The sequence below is a fragment of the Neolamprologus brichardi genome, chromosome 3 (assembly GCF_056152115.1).
Source record: "Neolamprologus brichardi isolate AB-2024 chromosome 3, ASM5615211v1, whole genome shotgun sequence".
Classification (NCBI taxonomy): Eukaryota; Metazoa; Chordata; class Actinopteri; order Cichliformes; family Cichlidae; genus Neolamprologus; species Neolamprologus brichardi.
The window spans coordinates 45,206,250-45,222,524 of record NC_142106.1 but is presented as its reverse complement, the minus strand read 5'-3'; the positions used below and the strand labels follow the sequence as shown (position 1 = coordinate 45,222,524).

The 16,275-nt window shown below is 39.4% G+C and overlaps 1 protein-coding gene across 1 annotated transcript; it reads left to right on the top strand.

Moving 5' to 3' along the window:
* Positions 1-527: 527 nt before the first annotated feature.
* On the top strand, positions 528-15,300 carry alpk1 (alpha kinase 1). The gene is made up of 14 exons (XM_087837741.1): positions 528-567; positions 1,405-1,612; positions 2,447-2,601; positions 2,704-2,902; positions 3,444-3,503; positions 3,600-3,686; positions 3,766-3,842; positions 4,366-4,461; positions 4,546-4,650; positions 9,968-11,648; positions 12,910-13,057; positions 13,136-13,298; positions 13,835-14,018; positions 14,101-15,300. The coding sequence occupies exons 2-14, from the start codon at positions 1,480-1,482 to the stop codon at positions 14,310-14,312; spliced, it is 3,300 nt and encodes a 1,099-aa protein (XP_087693867.1). The 5' UTR covers positions 528-567; positions 1,405-1,479; the 3' UTR covers positions 14,313-15,300.
* Positions 15,301-16,275: the final 975 nt, after the last annotated feature.

The window sequence follows — 16,275 nt, the reverse complement described above, 5'->3', positions numbered from 1 at the left end:
AGATCCTTCAGGATATTTATTATTTTATACATAAATGTATTCATTGAATTATTTATTTCAGTCACATTCCTACAGCCCAGCTACCTGTTGCTGTAGACCACAGTTGTGTCCCTTCACTACGTCACGCGTTGCATTCAGGTCGCGCAGGAATAAGTATAAACAACAGAGAAAACATTAAATACTAAAAATACAGTATTTTGCTGAAGTAACTTAAGCACAGCCACCAAAAATTGTTTATTTGATAAGATTTTTTAGTAATATCTTTAGTAAATCTGTTAGACAGTATTTTATAAATAAGCGGGACGACAGGTATAAATAATAATATAAGTAATTTTTCGTTTTCTTCTTATAAATAGAAAAATAATCAGTTAAATAAATCATACCGCGTATTTTGATGTTAAGTCTAACCTACTTTCTTCATGTTCGGGTTTTACAGACCAAGGTTTAAATAATGCAACAAATATCGTACGCTCCGGGGTACAAGTTTGATGTTTCCGAAAACTTTGAAAGCAGCATTTCATGATTCCGCCCCACCAGGAAGACGCAGAGAGCAAGAACTAACCATAGGTGCGTTTAAAAAAAGAACTTTTCATACATTTTACATTAAAAGAAAAGAGATAAATACTTCGAGGTTAGCCACACTTAACCGAGGTGTCTAATTACAAATGTATGCTAATTAGCTGTAGGCTAGGTTACACTGAATAGAGCAGAAATACTTTCTGTGGTTGGGGTTTTTCAAAAAGCAGAAATGTATGGTGTATTGAAATAACATACGTACAATTATATCATATACATATATACACACATATATATATATAGATAGATATATATATAAGAGGCTGAAGAAGTTGTTTGGATTAGTGACCAAACGTTTCTCACACTGAAAACCTTACGTCCAGATGATTGAGCATGCGCCAACACAACATATGAAATTGCAGTTCGGTGACTAGTGTATGTTTTATACTCCTTCCAGCTGAAAGTTGACATTCGACTTCATAAACCAAAAATAACTTTCACAATGATGTTTTATATATAGTTTGAAATCCGACATATTATTGAAGAATTTCAGAATATTCTTACTGAGCTAAACTTAGGTCCGTATGCATTCATTATTATGTGTTATAAGCAAATTCTCTAAAATGAACTAGATGAGGAGTTTTTGAAAAGTCCTGACAAATTAGGCCGCTAACACTATATATTTAGTCCCCTTTTAAAATTATACAAGTTCAATTTCATCACGCGTTTTGTTGATTTATTTGTGTGTTTGTTTTTTACATTTTTATCGTAATGTTAATGTTTTAAAATATTACAAACGGGCCGGATGTGGAGCCGCTCTTTCTCAACAATATTTCAACAGTGTTGTCATTTCATGGAATTTCCCTCTCTTGGATCACTCTCTTACAGGAACAGGGGTGAGGAGGCCAAGAGAGAAGGTTTTTTTTCCTTTCCGAAAACAGCTACCTGCGTCTGTTTGCCACAATGGACAGTCGAGAGGTGGGAGATTTACTGGACGAGTGCCTCGGGGCAGCAGAAGCAGCAGGTCGGCAGTCCACCGGGGTTTCTGAGGCAGGGCCCACCACACAAGAGCGGTTGAATTACTGCAGCTGCAGAGGTCAGACACAAGATGGTGCTGTTTAGTGTTTTTTGAGCATGTGAGATACTCAGAGATTTGGGTCAGGATCAAAGGTGAGGTGGAATTATGCTTGCATAAGCTCTGTACAGCTCTGTAGCTTTCATGGCATGAATTTGACACTTTGTGATGTTAAGCATGTGCCTTTAACTAATGCGGGCTGGTGTCTTGCATCTTATAGGGTCAACACACACGTACTGTTACATGTTACTGCTAAACAAGGGGCAAAACATGCTCCATTTCACTTAGATTTTTCATATAAATGATGTTTTGCTGCTGATTTTAGAATCTTAGACCTAAAACTGTCCAAGGCAGCTTAAACTAAGCTGTCAAAGGCAGCTTAAACTAAGCTGCCTTGGACAGCTTAGTTTAAGTGCAAAAGATAAAACAAAGCACTTTTTAAACCTTCTCTTCCTTCTACACAAACTTGTAAAAGCAACTTGAGAACTGAATTCACAACGCCAGAGCAATCCACAAACAATACTAAGTAAATTAAGTCTTCCTTTTGGGAACTTCCTGTTATTGGTTCAAACAGCAGTACATTTCTAAACAGCAATCCAGCTTTTTTCTTATGTTGCGTTGCGTTGATGTGAATCTTTCATGCTTTTTTTTTGTATATACTTTTTCTAATGGTGGATGTTAATATTAACCATGGTCAAAGTTTCAAATAAAGAGGTCAGTTTATGTACTAGTAATCCCCGTGTAGCTTGAATGTAGTCACTTTAGGTAAAGATATTCTTTTGTGAATACATTTTGAAAGCATCAGTGTATCTTAAGCCCACTATTGTTTGCTCAGCTGGATTCTGTTTCCTGTAGACTCGCTGTGTGCCGAACTGGCCTCCCTCCTGCAGGAAGCCATGGACATGAAATGGCCTTTTGCACCGGAGAAGTGGCAGTATAAGCAGTCCGTCAGCGCCACTGACAAAACCAACCTCAATGACCTCATCAGCAAACACTTGTCTCAACTACTGGTAATAATTAAACAATCGCCTGTTCAGCTTGGCACCCTGTGGTGTCATTGTAAATAAAAACATAAGCACAATCCCAAACGTTGTGTTTGCTGTGTCTGCCAGGATCTCCTGAAGGCCTGCATCAGAGCTGAGGAGGCACACTGTGCACTGGCAGTTGTCTTCTTAGTGGACCGTTACCTCTACTGGACTGATGATTCAAGCCGTCTGCTGAAGATTGCCAAGCTTCTCCACAGACGCTACCCCAAGACCCCCATAGCCCCCCAGCTGGTCATACGGCAGGCCAGGGTCTATTTTAACTCGGGTACAGTGCAGTGAAAGATTGGGATCGATGCTTTTAAAGTATGTTTTTGTCTTCTCATCTCTGTGTGATATCAGTGACACGGGATTTATCTAATATGGTAATTTCAGCTACGCCGTGAGCACAGAAGGTCCACCCATCAGCTGTTCAAATCTTTTGTCTGCAGGGGGCAAGATCAGTTTGGCATGTAGGGAGGGGTGAAATAGCTAAAGCATCTTTTTTTCAGACAGTGGATGGACTAAAGCAAAATAAGAAAAACATAATTTTTATAAACTATAAATCAAAGCCGTTCTTGGAGAGTGAAATAATAGCAATTTGGAGCTGGAAACGACTATATAAACTCCTGTTTGATACATGTTAGATGAGCAGTGCTATTTATTGTTTGGAGAAATTATAGTGATTGACGTAAACTCATAACCTGGAAATTGCACATGAACGGCTCTCGCTCCTTAGTTATTTTTGCCACATTTCATTAAAGGGTCATTTTAAGTAAGGCTTGTGCAGGCCTGGGTAAATGCAAACATCATCATTATCTGCCCCACAGGAAAACTGCAGAAGGCAGAGTACATCCTGAGCAGCTTGATTAGCAACAGCGGGGCGACAGGTAGTTTCCTGTCTGTTCCTTTTCACGGACATTTATTGAGGATTAAACTGAGTCCACAAAGTAAACAAATAATGTGCCTTTATCTTTTATGTGCAGGTCGTTGGATATACCACTCTGAAAGTGACCGGGTGCTCGTGCAGGCTGTGAGTGTACAAGTGCGTGGCACGATTTTGCAAAAGCTGGGTAAGATCACTTTTGTGACGTTAAAGATAATTGTCATTATTTTGTGATTATTTTTTATTGTCTTTGTGTTGTGTTTTAGGCCTGTGGTTAGAGGCTGCAGAGCTAATATGGGCTTCCTTGGTTGGGTACTACTCGCTTCCCCAACCTGACAAAAAGGTACCATAGACAATACTATCTGTGACATAGTTGGCATAGTTGGTTGAGGTTTAAATCAGGGATGTCAAACTCATTTGACATTGTGGGACACTCTGCTTTATGTTAGCTTAAGTACACATTTTATCTCTGGGATATTTTAATATCAGCAAAAGAAGTGTAACTTCTACATGATGAAGAAATGCTGCTGTGTGCTTTAATTGTAAGAAATAAAAGTGTAAAATTACAGAAAAGATTCTGTTAGCTCATCGGACAAACTTTCCTGTAATTAAAAAAATGGAAAATCTTTGTTAATTGACAGAATGTGCTTTGTTTTTATTTTTACTCTGAACGCACTGTAAAAATACTGCATTTCTATAGTAGATAGTGATTGTGTCATTTAAGTGTTTATCAAATATTTGTTTTACTTTGGTGTTGTATAAATGGCCATGATGAAGTTGTAAAATCTATGAAAATACATTTAAAATATAAAACTTTTGTCCTCCTTCACATTTGCCTCTGACCTGCAACTCTGTTTATTTTATAGGGTATTGGAACTTCCCTTGGTATACTGGCCAATATATTGGTATCTATGAATAATGAGGACTTCCATGCCTTTAGGACTAATCCAGATATTGATTTTGTAAGCCCGCCTCACAATCTCCATTCATTAGTTGGTTTTTCTAAAAAAACATTGCTGCATTATTTATTCTGTCCATTTTTTCAGACGTTACTTGGGGATGGAAATCATCGTCTTCTCTCAGCAGCCCAAGCGGCTAAGATGGCAGTGGTATACAGTCAGTATACTTCACTGTATGTTTTGACTAATGTGGTAAGTTACTTCTACTGAATAATCTCTGTCTACTTGCCTGCAATTGACCTTTAGAGTTCTAGTTTATCAGCATAGATTAATGACGCAGATAATTGAAGCTTCCCCAGCATACCTCATTTGAACTAAGTTTTATTTCCTGCAGTGATAGAGAATCCTCATAGTCCAGCAAAAGTTTTATGTCTAAGAAAGTAGTTATCAGGCAATCCTCCATTGAATGTGTTTGCTGTTTTGTTGATAAAATTTAAATTTCCTTCCTGCAGACTTATTTTTTTGAGTCTGTCTAATTAGAACCCCGCTCAGGCATGAAATTGGTACTGTTGACTGATTAAATAATTGATAAATAATAATGACAATTATTATTATTGTTATAAATAACTATGCAAAAATAATGTATGGCAGATTTGTAGATAGTCTTGTTACGGCTCAGTTACACCAGAGTAGTCCAACAGCAAACACCTTCTTTGCTGTCAGAGATGACCCTAAGTGACTGTGTTAACTGTCTGATCACAAAACAATTGCACAAGTTGCCCGGTGGGAGGCAACCTGTCTCCAAACAGTTGCGAACAGGCTCAGACTGCCTGCAATCACTTTCAGACACACTGTCAAAGGTCTGCAAATAACTGCTGTCTAATTTTTAAACACAAACAGCCAAAATGTTCAATTCAATTCAATTTTATTTATATAGCGCCAAATCACAACAAAAGTCGCCTCAAGGCGCTTTATATTGTACAGTAGATTGCACAATAATAGATACAGAGAAAAACCCAACAATCATATGACCCCCTATGAGCAAGCACTTTGGCGACAGTGGGAAGGAAAAACTCCCTTTTAACAGGAAGAAACCTCCGGCAGAACCAGGCTCAGGGAGGGGCGGCCATCTGCTGCGACCGGTTGGGGTGAGAGAAGGAAGACAGGATAAAAGACATGCTGTGGAAGAGAGACAGAGGTTAATAACAGATATGATTCAATGCAGAGAGGTCTATTAATACATAGTGAGTGAGAAAGGTGACTGGAAAGGAAAAGCTCAATGCATCATGGGAATCCCCCGGCAGCCTACGTCTATTGCAGCATAACTAAGGGAGGATTCAGGGTCACCTGGTCCAGCCCTAACTATATGCTTTAGCAGAAAGTTTTAAGCCTAATCTTGAAAGTAGAGATAGTGTCTGTCTCCCAAATCCAAACTGGAAGCTGGTTCCACAGAAGAGGGGCCTGAAAACTGAAGGCTCTCCCTCCCATTCTACTTTTAAATACTCTAGGAACAACAAGTAGGCCTGCAGAGTGGGAGCGAAGTGCTCTAATAGGGTGATATGGTACTACAAGGTCATTAAGATAAGATGGGGCCTGATTATTTAAGACCTTGTATGTGAGGAGCAGGATTTTGAATTCAATTCTGGATTTAACAGGAAGCCAATGAAGGGAAGCCAAAACAGGAGAAATATGCTCTCTCTTTCTAGTCCCTGTCAGGACTCTTGCTGCAGTATTTTGGATTAACTGAAGGCTTTTCAGTGAGTTTTTTGGACATCCTGATAATAATGAATTGCAGTAGTCCAGCCTGGAAGTAATAAATGCATGAACTAGTTTTTCAGCGTCACTCTGAGACAGGATATTTCTAATTTTAGAGATGTTGCGCAAATGGAAGAACGCAGTCTTACATATTTGTTTAATATGTGCGTTGAAGGACATATCCTGGTCAAAAATGACTCCAAGGTTCCTCACAGTGTTACTGGAGGCCAAGGTAATGCCATCCAGAGTAAGAATCTGGTTAGATACCAAATTTCTAAGCTTTTCAGCGCCGAGTACAATGACCTCAGTTTTATCTGAGTTGAGAAGCAGAAAGTTAATGTTAATGTTAAGTAGTTACTGCAAAATTCTGGTTAACATGGATTTCTGTACTTAGGTACTGAGGTTGAAATTCATTGCAAACCATGTTTGCAATTATTTTGGTTGTTTTGTGGTCTTCAACTACTGTTTTCTCTAATGTGACTGCAGGATTAGACAACTTATCCCCTTGAATGCAATGCTCCATCAAAAAAAGGGATTTTTAAAATGTTAATTAACTTCTTAACGATTTTTAAAGCCTGTATTCAGCCTGTGATAGTTTTTGTTTTTGCGAAACTAAACGCTTAAACGATTTTGAATTCAGTACCACATTAGAACTGAGCAATGTTAACTGTATGTTAATGTATGTTAATGTAACTGTGGTTAATCAGCTTGTCTTTCAACACTACCTGTGTTTGGGAACTGACGTGGAGGGCAAATAATTTTGTTGCTTGATAAAGCATTTTACTTTACTTGAGCAAGACGGAGTCACCTTTGCCATATTTTATGTTTGATAACGTGTCAGGTGATTCTATTAGTGACTGCTTAGGACTCTTAGCATGCCAGATAAGCAACCACAGTGCTGCACCGTGCTGCTGACATACCTGAAGAATGTGGTTTGGCCTTTTCATTCTGAAATAAGTGAGGCCTTCCTGAAAAGCAATGTGTTGCTCCAAAACCCAAAATTATATTGGTCCATATAAGGGACCAGTATTCTTTTACTGATGATAACCATGATATTTAAAAAACTAAATATTTTTATGTGGTTTTGTATAGTTACTTAGAGATTCTCCACTTTCCAACGCTTGTTTTTTGAGTGTAATTCATTTGCCCCCCAAAAAACACGAGTTAGAGATGGATTTGACTAATGCTTCTTAATCTGTAATTCTGGTTTTCAGCTCTGATAATAACAGAGTAAAAATCTGGTGTCTGACAACATAAATGAGGTCTTCACAGAGATGCAAGTTTCACATGTGTGTAGCCATGTCATTGCTTTGAATAGTGTCCAGATCGCAGGCTGGATGGTTCCTCTCCTTTTAACCCAAATGATGCAAAGTCAGTGATTCAGTCAGAAGATTCAGTCAGAAATATAAATTTTAATAAGTCAGTCAGACCACAGGAAAGTTTTCCCCTTTGCCTCAGTCCTAGAGGTAAGAGATATTCTGGATCCTGGTTTTCATGCATCTTTCCTTAACCCAGACAGTGGTTTCTGCTAATGTCTAAGGGTGGCTGTAGCTCAGGTGGTAGAGCAGGTCATCTACTGATCGGAAGGTTGGTGGTTCGATCCCTGGCTTCCCCAGTCTGCATGCCAAATATCCTTGGGCAAGATACTAACCCCAAATTGCTCTCCGATGCATCCATCGGAGTATGAATGTGTGTGTGAATGTTACCTTAGAAAGCACTTAGAAAAATGTGCTTGTGTGAATGGGTGAATGTAAAAGTTGTGTACAGCGCTTTGAGTGCTCAGAAAGAGTAGAAAAGCGCTATATAAGAACCAGTCCATTTACCATTTACCATAATAGTTCAAAGATCACAATCATTCAGTACTGGTTTCCACTTTTTCTCCCAACTTTTTAAAATGACCTTTTTTGAATGTGTGACTGTAGTGTGTGAATGGGTGGATGACAGGTTGTGTAAAGCGCTTTGGGGTCCTTAGGGACTAGAAAAGCGCTATACAAATACAGGCCATTTACCATTTTTTGAATATCATCATTTCGTTATGTCTTGATATGATATTTTCAGGTAAATAGAGGGTTTAAATGATTTGTCAACTGTTTGCTTATATTTACATACAGTGACTCAACTTTTTGGGGATGTATAGCACTGCGCAAAACTCTGAAGCCAACCCTCATTTCTTTATATTTTACTATGAAAATAGGAAAACCTGCAGTGAATTATTTAAACACGTGTAAACATACATGGCAATATAGTACAGAGGGCGAAACAGTACAATTCCACATTTATTCTTCTGCACGCAGCTTTCTTCTAATTTGTTTAAGGAATTTTCGGGAACAGCTCTTCAGCGTTCTAAAAGGACATTCCAAAGCTCTTATTTGGATGCTGGATGGCTTTAGTTCCACTGACCTTACAGTGTTTCAGTAATGTTGAGGTTTGGGTTCCATTATTTTGACAAGCTCACCAACACCACTGGCTCAAATGCAGCCCCAGTGACAGAGCCTACAGATGGCTATAGACCCTCGCTGTTGTACCTCTCTCCTGGCCTACTCTGTACAAATTGATGACAATTTGAACCAAAAATTTCACATTTGGATTTGTCACTCTGGTCACCACTGATTTTTAGTGCAGTTTGTGTGTTATTTCCATTCCTATTCCATTTCCATTTTTGATGAGCAAACAGTAGCTGGATCCACTAGTGGGCTAGATGCATCCCTCAGCTCCACTGTAGATAGTTTTTTAGGCCTGACACTTTTTCTCTTCTCCTCTAATTCTCAGTTTTTTTAATCACAAATTGCACACCATGGCAAGATATTAGGGGTGGGGGGGAAAATTGATACTGTGTAGTATCGTGATATTTTGTTTGCTAATAATGTATCGATACAGGGACAGCAGAAATCGATATTTTGTTACAGAAAAGGTTTTGGTGCTCTGACTTCAGAGCATGTTGATCCTTTTTCTGAGCAAGAATCCTGACATTCCTTCACTGTCCAAATGTGTTTAACTTTTTTTTTGGCAGCAATAAACATGACAGTTTACTTATTTTAATTTAAGACGTGTTTTATTTTAATTAAGTTTAAAACTTTTTTATTTAATGTAAAATTATATTTTGTTTTAATTTACTTTCAAATTCTTCAGTTGCTGAAGGGGCTGCATAGTTTTCATAAACTGCATAGTTCAGAATAGCTGTAATTGTACCAGATGGTTGCATTTAGTTAAGTTGGACTAGACTGTAATACAAACCGTTCAGATTGTCAACAATAAAACTGACTGAAATGAGAGAAAGACTGAGTGTGAGACTTTGATATTAGATAAAATTAATATTGATAAAGTTTACCTTTATGTACAGAATTTGAATATCGCAAAATATTTTTAAAAATTGCAATAATATCGTATCGTGCGTTAAGTATTATGATAATATCGTATTGTGGGATGTATGGTGATTCCAACCTCTACAAGATATGCTAAGTAAAATAATAATATATGCCTGTCGAGCTGTGTTATCTTTGGCCTTTTTTGCAGAATTAACCAAAATAATGGGAACAAATTATGTGTTTTTGTGACAGACTGCTAATAACAAAATGCCTAAAGATACAAAATTGGTTCTGTGCTAATTTTTCTGTTATGTGTAGACACAGTACTAGTACATGCATTGAGTTAGGTTCTTCTTAATGCTTGAATACTGTCAGGTACAAGAACGGCACTGAAAATGAGTGAGTAAAGAAATGAGGGGTGGCTAAAGACTTCTGCACAGAATGTAGGATCGTAAACGAGATCTTTCCTGTGGTTAGGTAATTGTTCCTCTGTTTGTGTTTTTCTTTAGACAACCCAGGGTACCTGCTTGCTATCATACAGTTTCTCTGTGGAGTGTCCAGATTCTCAAAGACAGTCATTTCTCCAGCAGGCACAAGAAGCATTTACAATTGGCGTTCTCACCAGAGCAGAGGGCGATCTGGTAACCAGCAAGCAGGAGCTTCATACCTTTCTAAAAGCTGCCTATTCCCTCACTGTCACTCACAAGTGGCTTGGAACTCCTTTGGAGGTTGTAGCACAGGCAGTTCAAGCTTGTCAAAATGCTTTATCTAGTTTTCACAGTTACTGCCATGCTGGTACCCAAGACAAAGACAGCCTGTGCACTGAGATCATGCACCTGGTCACCCAAGTCAAGCTGCTGCTCCGAGTGGAGCCTTTCCTTAATTCAGACAAGGGGTCCTTTGTCCCTGACAGCTACAGAAATGTCAAAGACACCTCTGTAAATTTTACTCTTGCAAGTTTCGCTAAGATAATGAGGCGGTTCCAAAAGTATCACGAGTCACTGTGTGAGACCACTGACACACACTGTAGGGATGCTAAAGATGAGATACAGATGGACAGAGGAAGGCTGTGTATAACAGCGCTTTGGACAACTACTGGCACACTCAACACAGAGGCTCAGGGAGGCTCACATTCATCCAGCGTGCATATGCCTCAAAAGCCTGAAAGCACAGATATCCTTGGCTCCTCGTGGCAGGAAGTGTCCATAACAAGTTCAGGCTCTCCTCAGCCCAGCAGAAGTTATACAGGAAGCAGTGCTATTGGACATAGAAAGGGAGCGACCAATCAGAGCTGTCTACCCACAGAAGATGATGAAGAAAGGTCAGACGACAAGTCACAGTCTCCCCATGAAAACAAGAAGCGAAACTTACAGGGTTGTAACTCTGGTGTCAGTTCTGCACTACCTGCCACTTCCTCCTCCAGCATGAGCAGGGATTCAGACAACTTTCAGATGATAAAAGCTGAAATAGAAACGCTGACCTCTGAAGAGGACGTGATGTCTGATGCTGCTGAGGCAATAGCTGAAGGAGTAGTGCAGTCCTTATCCCAGCTATCTATAACATCCTCTTGCTCCCTTGGGGACAGTTTCGGTTCCCAGTCATCATGGGAAAAACTTTCAGCTGATCTGAATTCTCCCACATACAGGAAACCACAACCAAGTAGTATTTCCAAAGCAGGAACTTGCCAACACAGCGATTCACCAGATTCAGATGGGAGCTTCTTCATTTGTGAAACGGTCGATTTTGAAACAGATGATTCCCCTTCTGATCACATAAGCGAAAACCAGAAAATACGTGCTTTATTAAAACCACAACCGATCAAAAGCCCCAAAGTTTACCAAAATGCAGAAACTGAAGTACAACCTCCAACAAACTGCACTTTAGCAATGCAAAATAATCAATCTCAAGCTGTCACAGAAACCTCTACAAATAGTTCATTTGGAGTCCTCGAGGTGAACCAAAGTTGTTGTCAACAAACTGAGGTGCAGAATGTGCCCCAGAAGAAGAACTCCATGTGCTACAGCTGCCTAGACCCAAGCACTGTAGCTGATGCTGTCCCTATGAAACCATTCTTGTTGTCACAATGGGATTACCGAGCCCTTCTGGCTGGCATTTGCAATGATTGTCTGCTGAAGAGGTTGCACAATGATGAGAAAAAATTCAAGTTGGAGCAGTACAAAACTGCCCACAGTAAGTTTACATTCCTGCTCTTCCTTTGTCACCATCAGTACAAGCTGTGAGCTACAGAAGAACTATGGCTCTAGGGCGTCAGCATCATTCTGTCACTCTAGATAAAAATATCTTAAATGTAAAATATATTATGTATGATCACGCGTTGGATGGATTACTGTGAAATTTTAAACACTCACATTCCCCGTCCCCAAACGATATATTCTACTGTCACTTTCCCTGTAGTGACACCATGATGTTCACATTTGCTGTTTTGAGTATGATGTCTCTACAGCGACTGGATGGATTCCAGCAGAGTTTGGCACAGATATTTATGTTCAGCACTCGTGATATTTCCATTGCTTTGATTTCATTTTGCACCATTTTTTCCAGCTCCCCTTTTAAATCTATACTTGGAATCTGATTCTATAGTTTTGCATGATTCACATTTACCACATTCCTTATTTTCTTTCTACACTGTGCTGCTCACTTCATACATAGCAGTTCTGACTCCTTTACGCCTCCCTCACTTTCTTCTGATTAGCTGCACTCTCATAAATAGGAGGTTTAAAAACATATAAGTAGGGCTTCTGTGCTCACACCCAGATCTATATGCTATATATATCATACAGTTCTGGCTATATAAGAATTAGACCAATTACCAACTTCACAGATGGCTTGGCTTTAGTTTCTTATTCAATGGGCTACATCCATCCATCTTCTTCCAATTTATCTGGGGCCAGGTTGCAGGGGCTGCAGCCTAAGCAGGGAAGCCCAGACCCCCTCTCTAGCTACCTCCTCTACCTTATCCAGGGGAACATGGAGGCATTCCCAGACCAGCTGAAGAGATATAATCTCTCCATTGTGTCCTGGGTCTGCCCCTCCCCCTGGAGCTCACCCAGGAGATGCCAAGGAGGCCTCATTATCAGGTGTCCAGAGCACCTCAGCTGGCTCCTTTCGATTATGAGGAGCTCACTCATCTAGGAGAAGCTCTGAGCAAACCCGCTACTCTTCCACATCGAAAGGAGCCAGCTGAGGTGCTATCTCCAAGGTAAAGACCAGACACCCTACAGAGAAAGCTTATTTCTGCCGCTTGTTTGTTCGGTGTCTACCTAGAGCTCGTGACCATAGGTCTACGCCCCATTTAGGGGACTGAGATTATCTTTTTTTTTCATGAAAATGAGCACCAATGAGTTCAGCAGGCTGGTAGCTTTTATATATCAACCCCAGCCTTGGCTTATAGAACAAAAAAGTTTGTAATTATCTGTTGATTTCTATCTAGGTGCTCTCCATTTAAAGTTCTCCAAGGCCACTGGACTGTGGACAGCCATGGAAACTTGTGTTTACATTGGTGACTCAATGGGGGAGAAGGGCACACAGAGAACAACAATATGGGTGCAGTATTTACACCAGGAGGAGCGGCTAAGCGAGTATGGTAGCAATCTTGGTTCAACTTAAAGTCCATATGGTGACTTGAAGTCTCATCTTTTTCCTGTATTTGTCCTTAGATATGTGGGGAAAGATTACTTGAACCCAAAGCAGATCCAGTTTCCCCTGAAAGATGTGGTGCGACAGATGACAGCCCAGTACTATGTGACTGAATTCAACAAAAGTCTCTACGACAAAGAAGTTATGGCTCAGATCTTCTTTATTCCGTCAGAAGCCCTGTTGGTGAGGGACTGCTGGAAACACTTATTTAAAGGAATTAGAGATAACAAATGTTGCATTCAAAGTGCTTAATTTGTAAAAACAGCTTTAATAGAAGCCCACATCCAGAGTTTGGTACAGACTGCAGCAGCTTGAAATCTAATACTTTCAGTTTAGAGCTAGAAATCTGTTTTCTGATATAGTCAAGCAATTCTTCTGTAGGTTATTAGTCTAGGAGGTGCTATGATCTGCAAATTGTTACAATTTAATTCTGTGTGGAAAGTATTTATTGATTTGGGCCAAAGACAGAGAACCCTTATCATTATTCTCTGAGTGTAAACCAGACTGTGTACTGCCATTTATCTTAAACACAATACAACAGTACAGCAATCTGTGTGCTGAGAGCCAATCACAAACCCAAAAGACACATAGAGCCAATGGATTACTGAGATTAGTAACATTTAAATACAAAGATTTATTTTAGTAATATTGTTGCTACCAGTAGAATCCAAACGGTCTTCAAATGTTACAAAATGTCTCTCTTGTTTTCCGGTGATCAGATTCTGGATGGAGATGAGATTGTGGGCTGTGTAACCGTGGAGCCCTACATGCTTGGAGACTTTGTCAAACTGACCAACAACACTCACAAAAAGAATATGTTCCGTGCTACAGAATATGGCCTCGCATTTGGACACTTCACCTACCTGTTCTCTGGTGGCCAGGAAGTCGTTGTAGATTTACAAGGTGTGTGACATCTGCTGCTTATCACTGAACGTAATATTATCAGATGACAAAGATTGGTAGTCATCCATTTATTTTTCCACAGGATGGGTGACAGCCAACGGCAAAGGACTAACCTACCTCACAGACCCACAGATTCACTCCACCAGGATCCCTAAGGGTCCTTCTAACTTTGCTGCCGGAGGGCTCAGTGTGTTCTTGAAATATCAGCATGGACCTGAGTGCAATCAGATTTGCCACCTGCTCAAACTACCTCCACTGGACCCAAACTCAAAGGTTTCTCCTCAAAAACTTTGAGACGTTGGACACTATTTATTGCTATCCACAAAAAATAAAAAGTTAATGAACTGGCTTGTTTTATTAGCAACATGGCCCGGCAACTTTTTGGAACTGACTTTCATACTGTTTTTCTTTCTTTTTTTAAAAATGTACCGATAAATGCATTCTGCTCCCACCAATCGTAATATTCAGAAATAAGGGTTTAAACATTATTGTGTAGTTGTCGTTTGTTTTAATCGTGCATATTGCTATTACCTTTTCTTGGAATACTAGAAGTGTAACAAATTTACAAAGAGCTTTTGAGTGCTACATTTAGTTACAAGAGAAAAGAGATAATTCTTTGATAAGAGAAAGATTTGAAAAGATAAATGCAACAATTATGTTTGTGGTTTCGTTACTGTTAGCAGATTATCAAACAGTTAACATCTTAGACTCTTTTTGTCAGGTGGTCAAACATCTCACACCTGACAGGATTTTTTGTTATTGCACCCTTTTTTTATTATAAGTCACAAAAACCATGTGACTGCAGTCACAAGGAAACATGATTTGATAAGAGAAAAAATATTTTTTAAAAGATGTTATCCATCACTGTCTCCTCTCTGTGAGTGGATTGCTGCCTAACTGGAAAGGGAGTTTCCAGTGAATCACCTGATGCTGTTTGAAGTCGTTTTGAATGCTATTATGGAAGATTTTAAGTAGTCTGTCCTTTTACTGGGATATAAAAACATGTCATGTTAGCTGTTAAGCTTATTCGCAAAAGTGGTTAGCACTGTTGGCTCATAGCAAGAAGAGTCCTGGGTTCGGATCCAGTCTGGGGCCTTTATTTGTGGCGTTGTCCCCCAATCCACTCCTTTTGGACTGAAAAATGATCCAATATCCCGGGCTGTAAAATCCCTCTATCGCTGTGCTTGCTCGATAATGTTGCACAACTTGACAAAATGTCTCATAATGCACATCCGCATAACCACACAATGCGTTCATGCACATGTGACTCCCACACAATTCTAATGACATATAAAATATGCAAATATGTGCAACTGTTGTATTGTCTTCTTTTCTTGTTTGTATCACTGCACATTTTGTCCTTTTGTAACAATATAGATAAAAAATTAATTAACTTTGATGATAGAAGCCAGCAATGTTTAGTGAACTGTAAAATCTGTGTAAACAGGCTACATGAAGATGATTATTGTGCAGTCTTCTCTACTGAAATGTTTTTGGTGCATATGGTCCCGTGAGTGAGTGATAGATAGATGTTTGAAATAGATACTTTATTGATTGCACAAGGGAAATTGATGTGTTACAGCAGCACGATGAAGGATACAGTCTACAATAAACAGCACAGTTAAAAGAAGTGCCACAGGTGCCTGGTAAGGGCCTTATACTATGAGATAGTGCAGGAATTTATATATTTACAACAGTGATAAAAAACAAAGAAAAAGAAAAATGATCTTAGTAAGATTGACATTTGTAAGGGAGAAGTGCAAATTGCATTAATAAATAAGATGTACAAATTAAATCGTGAGAAAAAGCTGCATAAAGGTATAATACAAAAATATGTTTGGGACCATACGCCTGATATGTGTGTTCACCTGTCACAGAATGAAGAGTTATTATACAACTTTACAGAGAGTGGTAGGAATGAGTTCCTGCAGCGTGCTTTATAGCAGCGAGGTTGATGTAGTGCAGAGACAATCGACTAAAAATGGCTTCTGACAACAGAACAGTACCTTGTGTGGCAGATCCACCATTAGTTGTGTACCTGTGTGTGTGTGTTAACAGGTCAATAAATGGAGCCCTTTGCAAAGTGCTTTGCAAACTGCCAATGGGGAAAAGTGTAATGTAAATATAGTCCATTTATCTTTACAAGGGGTGTGCAACATGGTCAAGGTGAATACAATAGAAAGACCTGACTGACATCATTTCAGTGAGACACATGACCGCTGCAGGTCTACACCTGTAGGTCAGATACCCTTGTAAC